This window comes from Gallinula chloropus (genome assembly GCF_964237585.1).
Source record: "Gallinula chloropus genome assembly, chromosome: 15".
In the NCBI taxonomy this organism is placed as follows: Eukaryota; Metazoa; Chordata; class Aves; order Gruiformes; family Rallidae; genus Gallinula; species Gallinula chloropus.
In genome coordinates this window covers 5297877-5321058 of record NC_140100.1, presented here as the reverse complement: position 1 = coordinate 5321058, position 23182 = coordinate 5297877, and the positions used below count along the sequence as shown (strand labels likewise).

Sequence of the window (23182 nt, the reverse complement as noted above, 5' to 3'; positions counted from 1 at the left end):
GATCGCCGGCCCCGCCCGGTACCGGCCTCACCATGATGAAGTTTCGGTTCCGGCGGCAGGGTGCCGACCCGCACCGTGACCGCCTCCGGCACGACCTCTTCGCCTTCAGTAAGGTGCGTCCGGGGCCGGGGGGTGGGGGTGGGGGCGCGGCGGCGGCGGTGGCGGCGGCGGACCCCGGGGGTGGGGGATCACCGGGAGCCGCCGTTGGTCCCGGGCAGCCCCCCCGGGGTGCAGGCTCCGGCTCCCTCCGGGCGGGATGCCGCCCCCGGGGAAGGGAGCAGCGATCAGAGCGCCGCCCCCCACCGGGAACCGGGGTGCACCCCTGCCGTTGGGAGCCGCGCACCGGGATCTCCGCTCCCCGGGGAGCAGATCTGGGCCCCGGGGGGGTGGGGGGGGCGGCACCCCCGTGTGCAGGCAGTTGGGGCACCCCGGGGAGGATGCGCCCCTGAGCGTCGTGTACCGGGACCCCCGGGTGCAGGATGCGCCCGTGGGGGCGGGATGGGGCTCTGCCCTTCCCCCTTGGGATGCAGCAGACACCCCCGCTCAGGGACACCCCTTCCCACCTCCGGGGGACACCCTGGGGCACGACGCGACCCTCTCACCGGGTGTGCCAGCCCTGCCGGGCCGAGCACCCCGCTTCCCGTGCAGCCCCTGCCCCGTGGCTTCCCCCTAGTCTCCACAGCAACAGCGTTTTGGGGTGTCCTGCAGCCCCCAACCCTGCCTGGCCCTGGAGCATCCCCAGTTGTTACCCCCATGCCCCATGTGGGCGCTCAACCCCTCACCCCAACCGCCCCAGGGATGGGAAGTGTCACCAGGAAGGGCTGTGGCGGTGACTCCCAGGGCTCGGGATCCCCTGGCTCCCCAGCCTCCCCAAACCTAGGGCTGGGGGCATCAGAGGCACCGAGCTTGACCCCTGCACTGGCAGAGGGGAGGTTTCCCCCTTGGCCACCTCAGCTGTTGTGGGGGAGCCCCCTGAGCTCATCAAACAACTGGGGAAGGACCCGTCCCCCAGCACTTGGGTGCTGGACCCTTCCCTCAGTGTGTTGGCAGGATGGGCTGTGCCAGTGGGCACCTCCTGGGTTCAACACACCCCATCCCGGCAGCCCTGCAGTGTTGGAACCATCCTCCTGCCCTGGCCCTGGGGGACAGCCTTGACCCCTTGGCTTAGCCCAGATCCCCTCTGTCCATCCCTTGGCAGCATCCTGGTACCAGAGTCAGTTGTTTTCCAGGTGCTCACCCAAACTCACGGTGGGGAGCCCCAGATCGCCTCACAGTGGGGCTGGGCAACAGGGTGTGCTGTAGTGGGGGGGGGTCACAACTGATACCCAGTGCCCCAGCACAGCCTCATCCCCCCCCCCCAGGCTCACTGCTGTGGGCCAGGGTGTGGGGCTCAGCCCAGCCAGGGTCCCCCTGGGTGTGGGGAGGATGTTCTGATGGCCAGATCCTGCCTGAGCCAGAGTCATGGGGGGTCTGCACCCAGCAGGGCATCCCTGGGGGGGCCAGGGAGTAGCCCCGCTCTGTCCAGCCCAGCTCTGGGGCTGCTGCCTGCCCACCTGCCTCCCATTAACGGTTGTTTTTCCTCTGGAGCTCCAGAGCTGCCTGGGATTTGCTGTAATTTGGCCGGGAGCGCGCCTTGGCCCGGCCGGCCCCGCTGCCGTGCGGGAGGAAGGGCTGTGAGCTGGGCCCCCCATCCAGGGTGTGGGTGTAACTGGGAGCATACTTTTGGGGAGAGCACCAAGGGGGGGTCTTTTCTGGGATGGTTATACTGGTCCCAGGCCTAAAGCATTGCCCTGCTGTCCCCACACTGCTGCCGTCCCAGCTCCTGCCACCGTCCTCTGGTGCAGCGTGTGTCTCCGGGGGAATGTGGGGTGACCCTGTGTGAGGCTGGTGAGGGGACCAGGACCACTAACTCACACCTTAGATGGGCTGGGACCCCCTGGGTGGGCTGGGGGGGCAGTGGCATGCTCCTGAAGGTGGCCCTTGGGAGGGCAGTGGGGGTGAAGAGCCACCCAGTGTACCTCTTGGCCGCCCCAGACAGAAGGAGCGGGATGGGATCTGACCGGTCTGGCTCTGTCGGCCTCCGTATCGTCTGATCGCGCCGTCGCCGCTCAGCCGAGCTGCCCCTGGGGCCCTTCCCTGTGGTCCCCTTGCTGCAGGCCAGGGTGGCAGGTGCCCCCTGCTTCCCCCCGCTGCCAGGTGGGCAGCCCCTCCCCGGCCAGCGAGCCCAGGCACGCCGTTGCAGCCGGGACTTCCTTGGGAAGGTGCCCGCAGGCAGCGTGAAGCTCCACCGGGGACGTCCCCGGTGCCGGTGGGTCCTGCTCACCTGGTTCTGTCGCCCAGCACCAAGGACCCCTGGGGATGTTGTGGTGGGGGTCCTGCTTGCTGGTGGGGCTGAGCTGGACCTTGCTCACCCCTCCTGGAGCATCCGTGCCTCAGGCAGGGGGTTTAGGGTGGGGACTTCCCATCCCAAGGTGCCACTGGGTGCTGAGGCAGTTTGTGTGAGCTCAGACCTCCCTTGGTCCCTTGGGGTGGCTGTTGGGTCAGGTCTGTTTGGGGGGGTGTCAGGTGGAAATTGGGTAAGGAATGGTGTCCCCCCTCCCCAAGGACTCCCTTGGTGGCACCGGGGGACAAGGGAGCATCCTCATGCTCCTCGATCACCAGGATGAAGCTCAGGCTGATGTGGGTTGAGCTGTGAGGGCGAGAGGGGGGCCATGGGAGGTTTGGAGATTCCAGGGGCTGGGGGTCCCAGCTCTGATGTGCCTGTCCCTGTGGCAGACAGTGGAGCATGGCTTCCCCAGCCAGCCCAGCGCCCTGGCCTACGACCCCAGCCTGCGCGTGATGGCTATCGGTACCAAGGCAGGAGCTGTGAAGCTGTATCCTTTTCCCTCCCTGATGGCAGGAGGTAAGGACCCCCTCTCACCCCCTCCGGCTGCCCCCCATCCCATGGGGTGCTGGGAGACGTGGCCGCCCACTGCCGGCTCATCCGGCAGCACCTCATCGCCTGGCTCTGCCGGCGTCCATCCGTCCAGCTGGGCTGCAGCTGGGCCGGGAAGGGGGGGCTGGAGGAAACTCCTGCCTTCTCTGAAATGCCGGGCGAGCAACAGGGTTTGGCTGTCCCGGGCTGGGGGTGCTTCCAAGTGTGTCCCCTCCCGGTATCCTGGGGGTCTCCTGCCTGCCCCGGCCACGCTGCCTTCATGGGGGCAAAGCATTGGCTGCGGGATGTACCCCTTGAGGGGGCAGCAGGGCCTCCGTCCAGCCCAGCGCTGGCGTGGGGGGCTGCGGTGGGCCCGTCGCCCGGTCCTGGGTGGGGGGCCCGAGGGGAGGGGGACGACAGAGCGGAGCCCGGCCGGGCTTTGTTGCCGGCGGCGTGCAGGGAGACTTCAGAGGGCTGCTGGCGGGCGGCCAGGGCTGGATGCGGCCCGCGCTCGGGGGGCCCCGTGCCGCAGGAATGTGGGGTGGGCGTAGGGGAGGGGGGTTGTGGGGGCGGCTGCGTCCGCATTGGGGTTGGGGTCAGGGTTGGAGGGGGGGGGGCTGCTGCGCTCCCCCTCCCCCAGGCTGGCGGCTCGCTGCCTCCCGAGCACAAAGATGGCGTGTTTTTTTTCTGCTGGGGCTGCCTTGGTGCCAGCCCGGCCGCGATGTCGCCGGCTACTCTGCTCGCCACCCTGCTGTGGGGGTGCTGTCTCTGGTCACCCCTAGATCGAACCCTGCTGGGGGCTGGGGAGCTGCTGTTGGGGGGGGGCTGTGGTGCCCTAAGCATCCTCTACAGGGATGTTTTGGGGTGGTACCCGGCTCGGGGCTGGCAGCGGGGTGACACGGTCCTGCCCATGGCACTGTACCCAGTGCCAGCCCTGCTGCTCCAGCTGCCACTGAGAAGATGCTTCTGGAGGTTCAGGGTGCTGGGGGAAGCTGGGGCCGGGTGAGGCAGCAGCCAGAGCTGGCCTGACTGGTGCTACTGGTTAGTGGGGGCACCCATGGGTGCTGCCTGGCTGGGCTGGGTGGATCTAGCTTCAGACAGCCCAGCATCGAGGGGCTGCTGCAGCCTGGGGGGTCCCCTGGGGCAGCTGGGTGTCCCGGGCAGCTGGGTATCCCCAGCATCAGACCCCCATCACTCCAATGTCACCACAGCTTGCTGGCTGCTTGCCCCTGGGGTACCCGTCTTTTGCCAGGGCAGCCTTTGGTAGGTAAGCCCCCAGGATGAGGAGGGTGGGGGGTGGCACTCCCCATCTCCAGAGCTCCCTCATCCCCCTTGCCTTCCCTCCCCAAAGCCTCTGTGGCTCTGGCCTGGCCCTGCCAGCTCAGTGTGCCCAGCACCGCCAGACAGCTCCTGCCTGTCTGTCCAGGCAGAGCCACCCTGCCAGTTCTCTGTGCCCAGGGCACCAGGGGGTGTCGGGGGGTGAGGACCGAGGGCTGGCGGGCAGAACTGCCCCCCGAATGTGATGTGCCAAGCCATAGCTGCACTGCACATCACTGATGCCAAGCTGAGGGATGGGGGGAGCAGCTCGCTGGGTCCGGGGGTGTCAGGGAGGCGCAGGGTCGGGGTGCGTGGGGCGGCGCTGGAGCCGCCATGCGGGTCCTGCCCCGGTTCCTGCTGAGCGGCGTTGCCGGTGGAGGAGCCGGGACCAGTCGGGTGAGTGAGGCTGTGCCGGCGCATGCCGAACCCCACCCTGCCGCCGGTGCCTGCCGGGCTGCCGGCATCTCTGCACGGCCATGGTGGCCCTGCCGCTGGGGAAGAAGGGGGTGGCGGGGGGGGGCAGGGGATGGTTGGGTCCTTGCACACCCCCCTCGGTCATCCTGAGCTGGGGCACCCCAACTGGAGGTGCTTGGTGGATCCCAGCCAGCCCTGAGGACCCCTGGAGCCAGGCGCTGGCATGAGGTGCTGCCAGGGATGCTCAGCCCTGACTCTCCTCACCGTCCTGGGGCTAAACTGGCTCCTGCTTGCAGACCCATGACCTGGGTGGAATTTGTGGGGGTCTGAGTGTTTGCTGGGGTTGGGGGGGCTCTACTGTCGTTGCTTCTTTGACGGCTCCCCCAGATACGGTGCGCCGGGTGTGGAGCTGACGGGCTTGCACAAGGAGACTGCCACTGTCACCCAGCTGCACTTCCTCCCTGGCCAGGTAGGTGGATGTCCTTGGGGGGGGCCCAACATTTTCCCCCCCCCTCCAGGCCCTCAGCCACCTCACTGTGTTCCCTCCCCCCAAACCCCAGGGCTGGCTCCTCTCCCTGCTGGATGACAACACGCTGCACCTCTGGGAGGTCTGCCAGAAGGACGGCTGCTCCCACCTGGAAGAGACCCGCAGCTTCGGCCTCCCGGGACGCCCAGGGTCCGACAGCGCTAAGTACTTGCCTGGGGGAGTCCCTGGCCACCCCCTTCAGTGGGGCTGTGGCTGGGAGCGATAGTGCTGCCGTCTGGGAACGGCGCGTGGGAGCTGCCATCCCTGCTCAGGGTGGATGGCAGCCAAGGTCCCCTCCGTGGTAGTGTTTTCCCTGCTGGGACACTCCCCTGATTCCAACTGGGATGCTGTGGGGGGATGAAGCAGCCCTGGGCTTTTTATAGTTGCTGGCAGGGCCCCTGGGTGATTAATGACTCTGATTGCTGTTAGTGTGAGGCTGGCCTTGTCCTCCCGGGCCAGCGGGGATGGGATGCAGCGTCAGGGCAGGGAAGGTTTGGGGTGTCTTTGCTGCTCACCAAGACCCAGCACAGGGCTGACTTGGCTCCCCCGCTCTATCCCCAGCTGCTCTCCTGGGATCACGCGGGTGACAGTGGTCCTGCCGATGTCCACCTGCACAGTGGCATGCCTGGGCACTGAGGGCGGTGCAGTGTACTTCCTCACCCTGCCCACCCTGGTGCTGCTGGAGGAGAAAACTCTCTTCCCAGATGAGATCCTGCAGAGGTGAGCGCCGCTGCCCTGTGCCCCCCTCCACTGCACTCCCAGCTCCCCCTTACCCTCCTCTGTGTGTGTCCCTGTCCCCACTGCAGTGTCCCTGATGACTACCGCTGCGGGAAGGCGCTGGGGCCGGTGGAGTCCATCCAGGAGCACCCTCGTGACAGCAGTCAGCTCCTCATCGGGTACAGCCGGGGGCTGGTGGTCCTCTGGGAGCAGAGCACGCGTACGGTCCAGCACCTCTTCCTGGGGAACCAGGTACTGGGGATGGGGGGGGGCTGGTGAGGCTGCTGCCTGTGTGTGTCCCCCATCCCAGGTGTTGAGCCCTCCATGTGCCCCCACAGCAGCTCGAGAGCCTGGCTTGGGAGCAGAGCGGGAAGACCATCGTCAGCTCCCACAGCGATGGTGGGTACATGGTGTGGGCGGTGAGCAGCACTGGCCAGAAGACTCAGCAGCCTGTCTCGTCCACCATCCCCTATGGTATGTGGGGAGGGCGGCTGGGGGGGTGGTCAGGGGGTTGGAGGCTGATCTCCCCATCCTGGTGCTGCAACCATGGGGTTGATATTTTTGTTTCAGGTCCATTTCCCTGCAAAGCCATCAGCAAGATCCTCTGGCGGACCTGCGAGTCAGGGTACGTTGCCATGGCATGGGGGGGCTGCTCTGGCATGAACCATACCCCCCACATCCCCCCCAAGCTGGGCTGGGCTGGTGATAATGGGGTAGACTGGGCTGTGGGGAAGATGCCCTGCGAGGTCTGGGGGCTGATGGGGGCTGTTTCATTCCCCCCAGGAATCCCTTCATCATCTTCAGCGGGGGGATGCCCCGGGCCAGCTATGGCGACCGGCACTGTGTCAGCGTGCTGCACGGCCAGACCCTGGCCACGCTTGACTTCACCTCCCGTGTCATCGACTTCTTCACTGTGCAGAGTGCGGAGGTGGCCGAGGGAGGTACGTCCTGCTGGGGTGGCCCCTGGGAGAAGGGGACCATGTGGGGTGTGGTGCTTTGCTGGCAGCAGCCATCTCCCCCTCCCCAGGCTTTGAGAACCCCCGTGCCCTCGTGGTGCTGGTGGAGGAAGAGCTGGTGGCCATCGACCTCCAGACACCGGGCTGGCCCACCATTCCTGCCCCATATCTGGCGCCGCTTCACTCCTCTGCCATCACCTGCTCCTGCCACGTCTCCAACGTGCCTCTCAAGCTCTGGGAGAGGATCATCAGTGCCGGCGAGCAGCAGAGCCCCCGGCTGTCCTCCGCAGTGAGTGATGGGAGTGGCAGGGACACCCCCAGGATAGGCTGGTGGAGGGGTGACGCGTGCTCCTCCTCCTCACGGGTGGGCTCAATCCCTTGCTCCATCCCTCTCTACAGGCTTGGCCCATTGATGGGGGGAAGAACCTGGCGCAGGAGCCCACGCAGAGGGGGCTTCTCCTCACTGGGTGAGTGCTGTGGCAATGGGGAGGGGGGCCTGGGAAACCTGAAACATCCTGGAGGGGGAAGTGAAGGAGGGGAACATGTCCTCAGCCCCTTTGGTGGCATGGCAGGGGGGGGTCCAGCCACTCTGGTAGGGTGGGCTGCTCCCCCACCATGTTCAGCTTGTGGCCTGCAGCATGTCAGAGAGTGTGTCATCTGCTGCGTTGTCCCTCGGGCTTCTGGCACTGTGACTGCCAGCACACAGGCGGCTCTTGTTAGCCGGGCAGATGTCAGGGCCCTGCGCTAACAAGGCCTCCCTGTGCCCCCCCTTGCCAGGCACGAGGATGGCACGGTGCGGTTCTGGGATGCCTCAGGGGTCTCCCTGAAGCCCCTCTACAAACTGGGCACCGCCAGCATCTTCCAGACGGATTGTGAGCACAACGACAGCCTCAACCAGGCGGGTGAGGAGGAGTGGCCGCCTTTCCGCAAGGTGAGGTTCCCCCAGCACCCACCCTGGCATGGGGGGTGGGTGGGGTGGGGGGGCAAGCTCAGAGGCGGGCATGGAGGGCGCACCTGCCGGAGCCATCCCGGCTGAGCCCCGGCGACGTGTCCCCCGGCTCGGGTCACAGCTGCCGCTGTGACACCCCGCGGGGACACAAGGGACACTTGTTCCACATGCACCCGTCTGGTGGGTCTGCCCCAGCGCGGGGGGAGAGCTGGGGGATGTGGGGGGGGGCACAGACCTTTTCCTGGGCACGATGCCTGGCGCAGCCTGTGCACCGCAGCCGGTACCCACTAGCTGTGGGGGGTGGGAGCACGCTGGGGTGCTGCCCTGTGGCTGTATGAAGGTGCCCACCTCCCCCCTCCCGCAGGTGGGCTGCTTTGATCCCTACAGCGACGACCCGCGCTTGGGGGTGCAGAAGATCGCGCTCTGCAAGTACACGTCCAAGATGGTGGTGGCTGGCACGGCGGGGCAGGTAGGGCCATGGGGGGACAGGAGGGGCTACTGAGCCCCTTTCGGCTGCCTCCTTGGGGTGACACGGCACGGGGTGGGGGGGTGCAGACCCCACTAACCCCTGTGCCCATCGGTGAAGGGCTGTGCCCTGCAGGGTTTGGCCCCTGGCTTGCAGCAGGGTGGCTGTCCTGGGGATGTCCGATGTGTACCCCCCACCCCCACCATCCATGCTTGTCCCCTGCAGGTGCTGGTGATGGAGCTGAGTGACGAGAAGTCGGAGCACGCGGTCAGCGTGGCCACGGTGGACCTGCTGCAGGACCGCGAGGGCTTCACGTGGAAGGGCCACGACCGGTTGGCCCCCAGGAACGGGCCCCTGCCCTTTGCCCCCGGCTTCCAGCCCAGCGTGCTGGTGCAGTGCGTGCCCCCCGCTGCCGTCACCGCTGTCACCCTCCACTCTGAGTGGAACCTGGTGGCCTTCGGCACCAGCCATGGCTTCGGCCTCTTTGACTATTACCGGCGCTACCCCGTGCTGGCCAGGTATGGGGGGGGTGGGGGGCTGGGATCTCAGAGCTGGGGACCCCTTGGAATGAGGGGTCTGGGTGCTGAGCGGTGTCGATGCCTGTAGGTGTACGCTGCACCCCAATGACTCGCTGGCCATGGAGGGGCCTCTGTCCCGTGTGAAGTCCCTGAAGAAGTCCCTGCGTCAGTCCTTCCGCCGCATCCGCAAGAGCCGGGTGTCGGGCAAGAAAAGGCTCAATGCCAGCAGCCCCTCCAGCAAGGTGGGTGGGGAGTGGGGCTGCCACGGCTGCTCCTCATCCTCACTGGGCAGGGGCTGACTCCCGTGTCCCCCTCCCCAGGTGCAGGAGGCCAATGCGCAACTGGCTGAGCAGGCGGGACCCCCCGAGGTGGAGATGACGCCCGTGCAGCGGCGGATCGAGCCCCGCTCGGCTGACGACTCGCTCTCGGGAGTGGTGCGGTGCCTCTACTTTGCCGACACCTTCCTCCGAGATGGTGAGACCCCTTCCCCACCTTCTTTTGGGAAGAGCCTCCCAGCTGGGTCTGGCTGGTGCCACGCGATGGGGAGGGGTCTCTGACGCTGCTCCTGTCCCCACAGCTGCCCACCATGGCCCCACGTTGTGGGCAGGGACCAACTCGGGCTCGGTGTTCGCCTACGCGCTGGAGGTGCCGTCGCAGGAGAAGTTTTCGGAGCGGGCGGTGGAGGCAGTGCTGGGCAAGGAGATCCAGCTGATGCACCGGGCGCCCGTGGTGGCCATTGCCGTGCTGGATGGGCGGGGGAACCCACTGCCTGAGCCCTATGAGGTCTCACGGGACCTGGCCAAGGCCCCTGACATGCAGGGCAGCCACTCCATGCTCATCTCCTCCGAGGAGCAGTTCAAGGTGAGCGTGGCAGGAGCTCGGTGTACCCCTGTGATGGGGGTGGGACCCACCACTCACAGCATGTCCTCTCTGGGTGTGCCCATTGCCCTGGGCACGGGGACAGGCTGCAGGTGACCAGCCAGGTCCTGGGGCACTCCTGTACCTGTCCCCAGGGTGCTGGCTGCGAGGGGAAGGTGCTGCCCTTTGCCGAGGGCTTCCACAGTGGGAGGCTGCTTGGGGTGTCCCCAAAACCCCACAGGTTCCCGTCACCCCTGGCACCTCTCCCACCACCCCCAGGTCTTCACGCTGCCCAAAGTGAGCGCCAAGACCAAGTTCAAGCTGACAGCACACGAGGGCTGCCGGGTGCGGAAGGTGGCCCTGGTGAGCCTGGCCAGCGCTGGCTCCGAGGAGCGGCTGGAGAACTGCCTGGCCTGTCTCACCAACCTGGGTGACATCCACATCTTCACCGTGCCGGGCCTGCGGCCACAGGTCCACTACAGCTGCATCCGCAAGGAGGACATCAGCGGCATCGCCTCCTGCGTCTTCACCAAGCACGGACAGGGTGAGGGCACCACTGGTGCTGGGGGGTGATGTCCCTTGTTAGGTGGATGTTGTCTCTGGCTGCAGCCCCACGGGGAGTCCCTGAGGGTCTCTGTCATTGCCCCCCTCTAGGTTTCTACCTAATTTCGCCGTCGGAGTTCGAGCGCTTCTCGCTGAGCGCCAGGAACGTGACGGAGCCGCTGTGCCGGCTGGAGGTTGCCCGGCTGCAGGACTCCTCCTGCCTCAGGTGGGCTATGTCCTGGGGGTGTGGGAGCCCAGCTATGGCAGCACCCCTACACCCCCACACACTGGCACCCGCTCCAGCAGTGACCCCTCCCCGCTCGTGTCCTTCCAGCAACAGCTCGATGGCGACGCCGAAGCTGCCGCAGGCGAACGGCACCCACATCCCGCACAGCCCCGAAGGCCGACGCTCCCCCAGCAGCAGTGACCGTGAGTGATCACCCCGTCCCCGCCGCGTGCGCCGTGTCCTGTGGGCCCCGCTCCGCAGCCAGCCCCGTGTCACGGCCACCCCCCAGCCTTCCCCTCCCCTCACCAGGGTCCCCTGAGGAGCACACAGCCGCCTTCTCGCCCGGCCCCATCGACTCCCCCAACAGCAGCATGGAGACCCCGCTGGACACCACGGGGGACATCACCGTGGAGGAAGTGAAGGATTTCCTGACGTGAGTTGGGGTGGGGGACATACACACCATGACCCAGGGACAGACCCCTGTAACCAGCCCCTGAGGGGCTGTGGCGGTGCCCCTGGCTATGTCTCACCCTGCTCTGCCCCAGGTCCTCGGAGGAAGCGGAGAGGAACCTGAGGAACGCCAGTGAGGATGAGGCCAGGCCCATGGGGATCCTCATCAAGTGAGGTGAGCGAGGGGCTGCTGGTCCCCAGGGTGGGTGTAGAGGACAGGTGCCCCCACGCTGTGGTTGGGATGCAGCTCCGGATGCAAACGCTGTAGCGCTGCAGGGTTCAGGGCAGGGACCTTGGAATTCCCCCTCACTATCTTTGAGGCTGGACAGCGCTATGGTCGTTTGTGGGAGGTGGGGAGACAGTGGGGCAGTATGTCCTGGGCCCCCCCCAGGTGTTCCCTTCTCTCAGGGGCTGTGTTACCCATAGGCATCGCCGACACCCGCTGCCTCCCCGGCCCATCTCGGTGCTCGGATTCCCGGGACGCACGACTCAACTGGACCCCCCCACGCCCCCTCCCCGCGTTAACGTAGACTCGCCTCTTCTCTAACATCCGTGCTGGCTGCTGGCGCCCCAGCTCTGGCACGTTCCCCCCGCACCTCCCTGCCCGGCCCCCGGCCCTGCCGGCCCCCGCGCTGGGGCCGTGGCCCACAGACTCTTCCCGGGGAAGATCCGTTTCTCTTCGATACGCGGTTGAGTGTCACCGTCCCCTGCTCCACAGCCCCCTGCCCGGGGGATGCTGCTGCTTCCCTGGCTCCCTGGGGAGGGCCGGGGCTCATGGATTACCCCCCCCCAATCCCCAGTTTTGGTCCCTCTGGGAGGTGGAGGAGGCCAGGAGAGCCCAGGCACGGTGCCCCCATACCCAGGTCTGTGTTTACATGCCCGGCTCCCTGCAGTTTACAGCCCTGTTCTCTGCTTGCCAAGAGGGTCCGGCTGCCGCCCAGGGACTGTCCCTGTCCTGGGGGGAGCCCAGTGTGGCTCCCCTGGTTCCCAGGTGGGCACCAGAGGGCTTGAGCAACCCGGGGAGGGGGTCACAGGTGGCCTTTTTCTATTAGTGGCTTCTCCAAAGGCTGTTCTCCAGGCTGGGCTCCGTGCCTGCCGCTCCCTTCTGACACTAATTCCTGCCACGGGTGGGTTTGGGATGGGATCGAGCTGGGGGTGGATAGGGCATAGGGCTGCCCCAGATTGGGCTGCCCCACCCCGGGGGTCTCACTGTGCCAAATCCCCCCACCCCGGTCATCCCAGCCCTGCCTTGTCCTCACTGGGGCTGTGGTGACACCGGCTCTGTCCCTGTATGGCTCTGGGGCTCAGCCTGGCACCTGTCCCTCTCCTTTTGGGGATCTAGGGCCATTTTGGACCACCCACTCCGGGCTCTTTTGCGGTACATGTGTGGCTTGGGGCTGGGGGGGCAGGTGAGGCAGCGCTGCCCTGGGCTCCATCGCTGCCTGCTGGGGCTGTAGTGTCCCTGGTAGAACACCCCTCACCCCCCCACCTCATCCTTGTTTTTGGTAAGATGAATTTAGCATTGTTTAGTTATTAAAAATACTGGTTTTTAATATTGAAAATAAAGCATTTAATATCAACTGCCCAGGCTGCAGGTGTTCGGGGAGCCTTAGCAGGGGCCTTGGAGGGGCCGGAGGGTGCCACAGCCCCCTGAACTGCAGAGTTGGGGGGAGAACCCTGCTTGGGAGTGAGATTGGCGCAGTCAGAGCCTGGCACGGCCTCGGGATGAGAAGTGTGGCCTTTATTGATACAGGTACCATGGGCTGGGCCCTGCTGGGGGAACGTCAGCCCCCTCCTCCTGGGACCGCAGGGCTGGCTGTCAGGCCCAGCACTGAGTCCCCCTCACTCCCCCCACCCCTCACCCCAGTGCTCTTTAGCAAAGCATCCTCCCACCCAAACTGGGACACACTCCTGCCCCCCAGTTGCAGGGGGAGCCTGGCGCTGGTTTGGGGCAGCAGTGTTAAAAGAGCCCACACAGCCCCCTGCATTGCCCCCCCCACTCCCAGGAAAGGAGAGGGCTGGGCTGGGCCTTGTGCTGCGTGAGGGTGACAGAGGCTCAGCCCCAGCGCTCCCCACTGGCCCCAGTTGGGAGAAGCGTCTCTGAGGGCTGAGCTTGCCTGGGCACAGGCGTGTGCGGCAGCGCGGGGTGCCGGGGGTCCGGCTGTGCCGGCGGGGCTGTAACCGGAGCGCGGGTGCCCCGGCCCTTAGGCGGGGGGCTTGCGGAAGACGCTCCAGGCGTGGAAGCAGCGGGTGAAGGGCCAAGGCTCGTTGCCTTTCCGTACCAGCCGCAGCTTGCGGGGATGGGCCGCGTCCTTAGAGCGCATGTGCTGGATGTAGACCTGGGGCAGAGCACAGCTGTGTCAGTCCCTGGCCCTCACCCACCTCCAGGGCTGGTGTCCCCCCAGCCTGGGGGCTGCTGGAGCTCTGCACCACCATGCTTGGGGTAGGATAAGGGAAGGCCCCAAGGGGACATGAAGCCCAAATCCCTGCCTCCAGCAGCAGGAGGCCCTACCTGGCATGCCTTGAGGCTCAGCTTGATCTCCACCTGGCTGGTCTGGGTGCCCACCCACATGTAGACCTGTGGGAAGGATGCGCAGATGGGCTCAGCCACTGGAGCCAGGGACAGATCCTGCCCCTGCTGCGCTGCCCCTGGACACAGGACAGCTTCCCACCCTGGCTCACCTCCCGCCCGTTGTCCAGCAGCATGATGTCATCATCAGCCAGGTCATCCTGGCAGAAATCAGAGCACTTCTCTGACACGGAGAAATAGCCCTTCTCATTGGAGCACCTGCAAGGATATCCAGAAGGGGGAATGACATCAGAGACTTGAGTTGGTTAGGACTCAGCTTGTGCAGAAGGGACATGACAGAGCTGCTGTTTCAGCTGTTTGATGGACAGAGATGGGAAGAGGCTTTGGTCGTGATGGGGAGCCATGCCCTCACCAGCCTAGGAAGCCCAGCATGGCCTGGGGCACTGCAGGAGGATGGGGACCAATACATTATGAAGCAGCCCCTCCTGGGCCAGGACCCACCTGAAGAGCCGGGAGTGCTTCATATAGTCGGCGTCTTCATCGTAGGGCTTCTGGCTCCCAATGCCCACCCAGAAGAAGTTTTCAGGCTCTTCTCCCTCATTGATCACCTGTGAGAGCAGGAACAGGGCTGAACGTGACCATTCCCTGTCCCAGCAGTCGCTGCTACCCAGGTAAGCCGGGGCCAAGCCCCTCTGTGCTCCCCACCTCACCTGCTTGCTGTAGGAATCATCAAACATGTGGTTCATGATGTCCTCAGCCAGCTTGGCCTCATCGGGGTCAGCTGCCCGGCCCACCCAGGTGTAGACAATGCCTTGGTTGTCTGTGCTCTCAAAGGGCACCTGGGAGGAGGTGGGGCATGCAGGGAGTCAGGGCTGCCCAAGCAGGGAGGATGGCAAGTAGTGACCCCTCCCAGGATGCTCAGCCTTGAGCAGTACCTTGAGGATGAAGCAGAACTCGGAGTTGAGCAGCCCAGCATCCGTGTTGATCTGGATGCACCTGGGAAAGGCGGCCACAAGGCAGAGTCAGCAAGAGACCAGGTGGTTGTGCCCACTGGCATGTACCCCACGAGGAGCCTGGCACCCATGGGTGCTGCCGGGCCTGAAGCAGCCCGTGGGAGAGCTGACCTGGTGCAGAGGGCCCCGCCGTTGGTGCGGATGTGGTAGAGGCTGGGCTGGGGCGGGCTGGCCCTGTCCTTCCGCTTGCCTCGGTGGATGACAAACCTCCTCTTGAAGTGCGAGAGGAACTTGGGGTTCTCCTGCTGCTGGGTCATGCGCACGACCTGGCCAGGGGTGGATGTCAGCAGGGCCATGGGGATGCCCCAAATGCAACCTCAAGCCTCTGCTGTGCCCCACCTGCCAGCCCCCATCTCTGCTGCTATCCCCGGCCCTGAGCCTGGGGGCAGAAAAGGGCCTGGGGACAACTGAGGCAAGGGGAGCCCGGTGTCACCCCCCCCCCCCACAGGAGCATGCAGTGGGGTCACCTCCAGCTTGCCGGGGAAAAGACTCTCGAACTTCTTCTGGAGGCTGAAGGTGAAGGTGAGCCAGCCCATGTTGGAGGCCTCTCGGCCCTGCCAGAAGTAAACGATGCACTGGAAGTCTTCCTCAGGCTGCTTCTCCTCCTCCTCTTCCTCAGCCTCCTCCTCGCCTTTGCCTTCACCCTTTTTCTTCTTCTCCTCCTCCTCCTCATACTCCACTGGCACCCAGTACCTGAGGGCAGGAACAAGAGATGGTGTGAGGGATGGGGCAGGCTGGGGGTCTGGGCAGGGAGTTGTGGGGACAAGATGGTCCAACAGCCCCAGAGGGATGATGGGATGATGGAGAGGGGTGTCACCTGCAGAGGAAGACGTAGCAGTCATGGGTGTGGAAGTGGCCAAACTCCTCCTCAGGCAGACGAGCAAATTTCTTGCCCTCTAGCACGAAGCCCTCCATGCCATCCAGGTCCTCATTCCACTCCTCCATCAGCTGCTCCGCCTGCGGCCCCATATCCTTGGTTAGCTGGTGGCCACCCAGCCCAACGCCAGAGGGACACGTATGGGACGGGCCCCAGCCCTACCTCGCTCAGGGCCATGGGGGGCTGGCGGGGCAAGAAGAGCGCTGTGAGGTCAGCCTTCATCTGGTCCTTCTTCTCAGCATCCTTGCGGACCTTGCCGCTGAGCCCGCCCTCCTGCAGCACCGTCTCGGCGTTGCGGGTGTAATCCACACGCAGGACATCATCCCAGTTCTTGAACTTGGACTTGAACACCTAAAATCAGGAAGCAGGTAACGCACCCCGGGCTGAAGCATCCTCCCTGAGGGGGGGGTCTGTACCCTTTCTCCCACCCCAGCGCCCTGTCTCTGCCCGTTCCTGGGGGCTGCCCCACCTGGCACTCGGTGCCCTCCAGGTTCCTGGTGACCATGGCGTGCTTGGGCCGGTGCAGCATCCCGCACAGCTCCTGGCTCAGCTTCAGCGCCGCCGCCCGCACCAGCCGCGGCGACTTCCTCCCGATCCAGATGAAGACGTCGGACCAGCAGTCCAGGATGTACACGCTCTTGGTGTCCAGCAGGCTCTGCAGCTGTGGGCAGCATGGGGAAAAGGGGTCAAGCACAACGCCCTGCCTGCTCCCACGGGATGGCTGGGAAGAGCAGAGCACCCTCCCCCCCCAGGCCAAGCCCCGCTGGCTGAACCTGCCTCTCCCAGGGCAACACTGGAGGCAGAGGGGGCATGAAACCAGTCTCACTGGTCAGACTGGGAGAACCTCCCTGCCCCATCCTACCAGGCGCATCTCTGGCATCAGATCAGCCTTCAGCCTCTTCTTGTGCTCCACCGAGAGCTTGTAGTTGATCTGGGGCAGCTCAAGGTAGCCCAGGCCCAGGCCCACCTGTGGGGGAAAGAGGGAAGAAGACATGGATGAGATGGGGGCAGGTGTGAGGGAGGAGACTGCAGGACCCTCAGAGCACCAACAGCCCCACAGACAGCAGCTCCCCACCTTGTACAGCTTGGGCTTGTGGGGCTGGAAGTCATCAGGGACACAGGGCCGGATGTCCTCTGGCTGCCCCCCCAGGGTCTCCCAGAACTCGGGGGTCTCCTGGCCCTGGGTGAGCAGTGTGATCTCTGCCTTGCCCTTCCGCTCGTTCTTATTGATCTTCTCAGTGAAGAGCCTGCGGCGGGAGCGGGTGAGATGGCAGGTGGGCTCCCTGCCCCCCCAGCCCTCTGACCAGCCCTACCTGGCCTTGGTGGTGCTGCTCAGTGTGGCCTGGCTCCCACGCCACACGAAGAGGTTGAGGCCATGATCCAGGAGGAAGACAAACCTGGATACAGAGGTGAGAGGACAGTGAGGAGGGGATGGGGTGTGCTGAGCAGTCTCCCCACCTTGCAGATCGCTGCAGCTCCCAGGGCTGCCATGTGGGGTCTGCAGCCACATCCTTCTAGAAAGGTGCTGGCACAGCTGATTTTCACCCCAGAGCTGGAGCTACCCTGTCTTGGGTGGATCCCACCAGCACCCCGTCTCTCTCAGGGACCCTGTGTGCCCTGGCCATTCCCACTGCTCACCGGGGGTCCAGAGATGTCCCTTTCAGTGCCACTGGCTCCAGCTTGACGTTCTTCTTCCCATAGACACGGTACAGCCTTGGGGAGAGACAGCCCCAGGGGGATGTAGGGCACCGCTTGCCCTGTCCATCCCCCCCAGCCCTTGGCCCCAGTGGTACCTGGTGACATATTGTGTGTCCTCCACAGTGAAGAAGCCACTGGCTGTGCCACCCTCAATGTAGGAGATGTCGTTGTCAAAGACCTGGGAGCAGGGAGAGGGTGAGGGTGGGAGAGGCAGGGCTGGAGGCTATGGGGTGGACAGAGGGGTTGGCCTCACCTGAAGGAACTCGTCACTCTCGTCCCCCATCTCCTCCCGGATGCAGCGGCACTCGGCACCCAGGTAGTTGCGGAGATTGACAGCGTGGATGGCAGAGCAGGCCTTCTTGTCCAGCGTGGCCTCCTGCCCAATCCAGTAGTAGATCTCCCAGTTGAGGGAACCGTTCTCATCCAGGAAGGTCTGGGAAGGGGATGGAGTGTGAGTCAGGACAGCTGGGGCCCCAGGGTGGGGGACACGGGGGACCCTCGCTCCTCCCTGGGTACCTTGAGCACGATGTAGCAGTCAGCCTCGTAGAACTTGCCATGGAAAGCATCATCCACCAGCGTGGGCACGAAGTTTTCGATCTGCCAGACACAGAGGCCAGGCAGCTGCCCCACGTCCTCGCTGAAGAACTCTGAGTAGTCCAGCTGTGGCTTCTCCAGGCCCTGGTCCCAGCGCCGCGTCTTCAGGTCTGACGCCTTCGCCTCCCCGCTCTCCTGCAGGGACAGGTCTCTAAGCTGGGGGACATCGAGTCCCTGCTGGCACCCTGGGTGGGCCAGGGGGACCACGGTGCTAATTGGGCCTCCCACCCCAGACCCTACCTCTATCTTGTTCTTCTCCTGGGCCACATCAGACATCCCCTTCAGCACCTGCTTAGCCTGATCATCCTGGGCAGAGTCCTTGCGCCGCCGGAGTCGCATCTTGCGGGCCAAGGGGTCCTTGGTGCCACTCCCTGGGGACATGGGGACAGGGTGTGAAGCAGCCAGGACCCCACACTTTGTGTGCAGCACAGCTCGTTCCCCAGCCTCTCCCAGCGCAGCAGCCAAAGCAGGGGCTGTCCCCATGTCCCCACACACTTGCCTGCTGCAGCGGCTGCAACGGTGGCTGGGGAAGCTCCGGCCAGGCGGAGCTGGTTCTGCAGGGAGAAGTCGATGTTGTACCACTCTGACGACCGATCCACCGGCTTCGGGGGCATCACCAGGTTGGGGTTCTCACGCACGTCCAGGATCTGCCCAGGAGAGGATGGGAGAACTCACTGCTCTGAAGCACGGGCTCACGGGGCCCCTGAGGATGTGGGGTGGGTCAGGAGACCTCCAGAGCACCCTCACTTCAGTGAGGTGAGCTGATGAGGAAGTTCCACATGTGCCACTTGCTTGGGCTGAACTGTGTGCCAGACTGTGTGTCCTGGCCTCACCCCGTCCCATGTTACAGCCCTGGGGTCCTGGGCACATTCTGGGGCTGTGAAGGACCCAGCTGAGGGGGAGTGGGTGTTGAGCTCTCACCTCAACGTCCGTCAGGAAGTGGATGGCCTCTGGCAGCGTCACCAGGCGGTTCTTGTTCAGCACCAGCTTCCTCAGCTTGGAGCACCTGTGGGACACAGAGATGCAGGTGAAGGGCTAGGCCAGTGTGACATCCTGTCACCACGCAGCCTCCACGACCCCTTGCAGGGACAGGGCAGATCCAGCTGTGGGCTGTCCTCTACCTGCACAGACTCTCAGGGATGAGCTCCAGATTGTTGTTGGCTGCCATGAACTCCTCAAGGTTGGTGAGCTTGCCGATGCCTGAGGGGATCCCATCGAAGTCGAGCTTGTTGGAGTTCAGGTACATCTTCTTCAGCTTGGTCAGCTTGCAGATGGCTGACTGGAGAAGGAGATGGTGGGGTGAGGGAGAAGCCAGTGGCATGGAGGCATGGGCAAGGACCTACGTATGGGTAGGGACGTACAGGCAAGGAGGTGAGCTGGTTGCGGGACAAGTTGAGGGTCTCCAGCTGGGTCCACTGGTCAATGCAGAGGGACAGCTCTGTGATCTGGTTGCTGCTGAGGTTGAGGCGCCGCAGGCTGCTCAGGGTGTAGAGGCACTCAGGGACACGGCTGAGGTCGTTGCAGGACAGGTCCACGTCTGGGGGAAGACAAGGGGGTGACAGTGCCAGCCAGACCCATGCCAGGGGCTGAGAGCTCCTGGAGGGCCCCATAGCCCATGGGGCTGGGTACCCTGGTCCTACCTGCCAGGTTCACCAGGACCTCAAGGCTTGTGGGCAGATTGTTCTGCGTGCGCTGGGTGTTCCTGAGGTGGAGGGTCTGCAGGGCTGTCATTGCTGGCAGCTGCCTGCAGGCCATGGAGAAACACAGGGCAGAGATGGAGTTAGGGCTGGAGCAGGCAGCCAGACCAGTGCCAGCACTGTGGGATCCAGCCTGGAAAATGGGGCCTTACCGGAGCTGTGCGTGAAGGAGGGGGTTGTTGTTGAGGATGAGGGTCTGGAGGTGGACCAGGCGTCTCATCTGAGGGGGGAGGCTCTCCAGCTTGTTGTTGCTCAGGTCGAGGTAGAGCAGGTCCGTCAGGTTGATGAAGAGCTGGTTGGGGATGGTCTCGATGCTGCAGGGATATGGGGAACTTCAGGGATATCCGGAACCTCCCAGGGAGGGGCAGCAATTGGGACCCGGAGTGAAGGGAGGTGATGGTGGAAGTGGCCCGAGGGAGATGGCCCAGACCCACCTGTTGTGGCCAAGATTGAGGACCAGCATGTTCTTGGCATTCTCCAGCTCCCGAGGACACTCCGTGAGCTGGTTGTGACTCAGGTCCTGGGACAAACAGGAGAGCAAAGCAGGTGTCACCCTCTGCCCTTCATTCAATGGCCTCCACTCTACCCCCAGGACTGAGGGGCATGTCTGGTGGGGGCAGGATGTGCCAAAGCCACCCTGGGCCTTGCCCTACAGATTGGTGCCCAGCAGCAGGAGCTGTACGAGCACAGCACCACGCAGGGAGCTCAGCTGAGGCATCAGCCTTCAGAGGAGGCATTGCCCCAGGGCTCTCCTGCCCACAGCCAACTTCCTTGGTGCTCAGACCTGGGATCAGAAAGACTGTCACAGGAGTTCTCCTTGCAGGGAAGCCAGCTACAGCCTGGGCATCCAAAAGGCAAAGGGAGCTGGGCAGTGCTGAGCCCTGACTTAGTCCCTGCTCCTCCCCTCTGAACACTCCTCAGTCCTGCTGTGCTCCCCAAGGGGCACGAGGGGCCACCGAGGTGAGGGAGCAGGACCCAGGAGTCTGAGCTGGCTTTTTCAAATCAGCTGAGGAGACTCCACACCTACCAGCACCGAGAGGTCATCCAGCTGGAAGATATCATCAGGGACCCCTGAATTCTTCAGGCTGTTTGCACGAGCCACGATCGCCTTGGATGGGAAGAGAGGCACAACTGCAGCCATGTGTCAGCTCTGCACCAGCTGAGCACCCCCCCAGGGGGGGCAGGGGCTGGCTGAAAGGTGCCTGTGGTCACCAAGCCTGATGTGGGACAGTGGGACATAAGAGGGGGACACTTACCCGAAGGCAGGGCAGGCCTGAGAGCTCACCGTGGAGGGTCGTGAGGCTGTTGTGGCTCACGGAGAGGTGTTCCTGTGGAGAAGCCCCAGTGAGCAGAGAGAGAGGCAGGGGCTGCACGGGGCAGTAGCTGGACACTGCCCCTCCCTCCCACCCCACCCCCAGTTTGGGGGCTCCTCGATCCCACAAGGGCTTGTGGAGGCATGGGGTAAGCTCAGCCCTGATCCCCACAAGGCTGCTGAGATGGTCCCAGTATCAAACTGGGTGGTTAGCCCTGGAGTGCCCGAGCTGCCTCTGCACCCTTGGGACAGATCTGGCTGAGATACCCCAGCCCTGCTGCTGGGTTCTGGGTGCTCCAGGCTGCTGCTGAGCTGGGAGCACAGTCCCTGAGCTAACAGACCTCACCCCTTGGAGATGCTTCCCACTGGGTGATGTGGAAACGGGCAGGCATGTGGGGCCCAGTGAGCTTGGAGGAGGGCGCAGGGGAAATTTTGCTTCCTTCTGGGCACCACCAGCCCAGCTGGCATCTGCTCAGGACAAGGAGGAATCAGAGGGCTGGTGACATGCCAGGATTGAAGTCTAGCCATGGTCCTCCAGCATCTGGCAGAGCTGGTGGGGGTGCAGCTCTGAGGGCTTCCCTGCTCGCTGTCCCTGAGCAGTGCACACCCAGCAGCGTGACTCGGGCATCTGGCAGCATTTAAAGCCTTGTGTTTGGCTGACACCAGTTTAACAATGTCCATAACACACTGCAGGACCCTGCCAAAGCAAAGCTCTGCCCAGGCTCTGCCAAGGGCCTGGTCATGCACAAAACTTGAGCCACCCAAAAAACAAAGTCAGGCAGCTGCACACTCCCTATCTTCCAGCAAGGGAGGGAGGAAAGAAAAAGCCCCAAACCCTTAATCCTCCCCATTCCTTCCCTTCTATTAAAGGGCAGAGGATCTGAGCACATTCTTTAGCCTGGTTTTCTAGGAAACCAAGGTGAAACCCAGCACGAGTCTGTCTGGAACCCGCTCCTAACAGCTCCTGCATCCAATTTCAACCGCACCTCGTAGCTCAGCCCTATTATTAGACACCAGAGCATCCGCCGATGAGCCATGGAGCTGGCAGGCTCTCCACACCACCGTGCAGGGCCCCATTCGATCCCACAGCCCCGCTGGGAGCCACCCGGCCCCACTGCCCTGCCCCAAATATGCCCCTCACCAGCTTCTGGAGGGCGGCGAGCTCCTCGGGCAGGTAGCAGAGCCCCGTGCGGTTCAGCTTCAGCCAGCGCAGGCTGGTCATCGCCTTCACATGCTCGGGGAAGTATCCGCCCTGCGAGGAGGAGGGGGATGGCTGTGAGAAAACTGCCTGTCCCCTGGGTGAGGATCCGGGGGGACGGGGGGACGGGGCGGGGGCTCAGTCTGACCGGCCATGCGATTCTATGGGAGGCCTGGGATCACCCAGCCCCCTGGGATCACCCAGCCCCCTGGGATCGGGCCCTGGGGAGGGTCTGGGATCAGGTCCTGCGGGGCTGGGATCAGGCTGCGGGGGTCTGGGATCGCCCAGCCCTGTGGGATCGGGTCCCGGGGGTCTGGGATCGGGTCCCGGGGGTCTGGGATCGCCCAGCTCTGTGGGATTGTGCCCCGGGGTCTGGGATCGGGTCCTGGCAGTCTGGGATAGCGTCTCGGGGGTCTGGGATCGGATTCTAGAGCCTGGGATCGGTCCCGGGGGGCTGGGATCGGATTCTGAAGTCTGGGATCGGGTCCCGGGGTCTGGAATCGGGTCCCGGGGTCTGGGATCGGATTCTGGAGTCTGGGATCGGGTCCCGGGGTCTGGAATCGGGTCCCGGGGGTCTGGGATCGGATTCTGGAGTCTGGGATCGGGTCCCGGGGTCTGGAATCGGGTCCCGGGGTCTGGGATCGGATTCTGGAGTCTGGGATCGGGTCCCGGGGGTCTGGGATCGGGTCCCGGGGTCTGGAATCGGGTCCCGGGGGTCTGGGATCGGATTCTGGAGTCTGGGATCGTGCCCCGGGGTCTGGGATTACCCAGCCCTCAGACCCTGGGGGTGGTGGGTCAGGGGCCGGCAGGTCCTGTGGTGCCCGTGGGTCGGGGGCCAGGGCTGCCCCACGACGAGCAGCCCCAGTCGGGGGCCAGGGGCGGGGCCGGGCGGCCGGTGCCGGGCCTGACAGCGCCCTGCGGGGTGCGGACACGGGCTCCCGCAGCGCTCGGGGCCTGGGACCGGGCTGTCCCCTCCTTCCCCCAGCGCCCCCCGCTTCCCCCCCCAACCCCTTCCCGCACCTTGAAGTCGTTGCCGCTGAGATCGACGCCGCGGACGAAGGGCAGGACCCCGGTGGCCGCCATGGCGCCGCTTGGCAGCGGAAGGGCGGAGGGACCCAGCGGGGCCGCCCCGTCCCGGCGGTGACGCAACGCGAGGTGGGGGCGGTGGGCGGGGCCAGCCCCCGCTTCCGAGAGCGGGGGGGGCGGTGCCACGCCGAGCCGCGCTCCTATTGGCTGCGGCCGTGCCGGGGGCTGCGCGGGGCGCGTCTGCACGCGCGGGGCGCTGGCGGTGACCGGGCAGCGGGGTGAGTCGGGGGGGGGGGGGACAGGAATGGGGGCCGGGGCCGGGGCCGGGGCCGGGGCCGGGGCCGGGGCCGGGGCCGGGGCCGGGGCCGGGCTCGGGCTCGGGC

At 65.1% G+C, this 23182-nt stretch overlaps 2 protein-coding genes across 2 annotated transcripts; one reads left to right on the top strand and one right to left on the bottom strand.

The window, feature by feature from the left end:
* Positions 1–32: 32 nt before the first annotated feature.
* LLGL1 (LLGL scribble cell polarity complex component 1) lies at positions 33–12676 on the top strand (the record flags this gene model as incomplete). The annotated part of the gene is made up of 23 exons (XM_084271040.1): positions 33–113; positions 2776–2873; positions 5033–5114; positions 5206–5336; positions 5733–5891; positions 5978–6140; positions 6227–6362; positions 6459–6513; positions 6672–6829; positions 6916–7133; positions 7244–7311; positions 7622–7775; positions 8158–8262; positions 8485–8777; positions 8866–9019; positions 9098–9251; positions 9355–9638; positions 9915–10179; positions 10290–10404; positions 10513–10607; positions 10714–10837; positions 10950–11029; positions 11281–12676. 22 exons carry the CDS (start codon positions 33–35, stop codon positions 11026–11028), a joined length of 3171 nt encoding a protein of 1056 aa, XP_084127166.1. The 3' UTR covers position 11029; positions 11281–12676.
* A 50-nt stretch (positions 12677–12726) lies between these two features.
* Positions 12727–22915, bottom strand: FLII (FLII actin remodeling protein). The gene is made up of 30 exons (XM_084271044.1): positions 22794–22915; positions 21717–21827; positions 20520–20591; positions 20291–20371; positions 19698–19783; positions 19416–19577; positions 19207–19310; positions 18928–19103; positions 18688–18845; positions 18488–18572; positions 18062–18213; positions 17807–17933; positions 17489–17701; positions 17226–17405; positions 17068–17150; positions 16913–16987; positions 16588–16671; positions 16350–16521; positions 16137–16241; positions 15744–15935; positions 15437–15625; positions 15215–15354; positions 14865–15090; positions 14509–14663; positions 14320–14380; positions 14095–14223; positions 13886–13992; positions 13537–13642; positions 13367–13432; positions 12727–13193 (listed from the first exon to the last, which is right to left on the bottom strand). The coding sequence occupies exons 1-30, from the start codon at positions 22854–22856 to the stop codon at positions 13059–13061; spliced, it is 3795 nt and encodes a 1264-aa protein (XP_084127170.1). The 5' UTR covers positions 22857–22915; the 3' UTR covers positions 12727–13058.
* Positions 22916–23182: the final 267 nt, after the last annotated feature.

Bases quoted from the DNA above. Each gene is read 5' to 3' on its own strand.
- FLII (XM_084271044.1), bottom strand. From the start codon at position 22,856: ATGGCGGCCACCGGGGTCCTGCCCTTCGTCCGCGGCGTCGATCTCAGC. The intron at 20,372-20,519 runs GTAAGTGTCCCC...TTCCCATCCAAG, and splicing joins CAGGCCTGCCCTGCCTTCGG to GCGATCGTGGCTCGTGCAAA. The intron at 18,846-18,927 runs GTACGTCCCTAC...CTCCTTCTCCAG, and splicing joins ACCAGCTCACCTCCTTGCCT to TCAGCCATCTGCAAGCTGAC.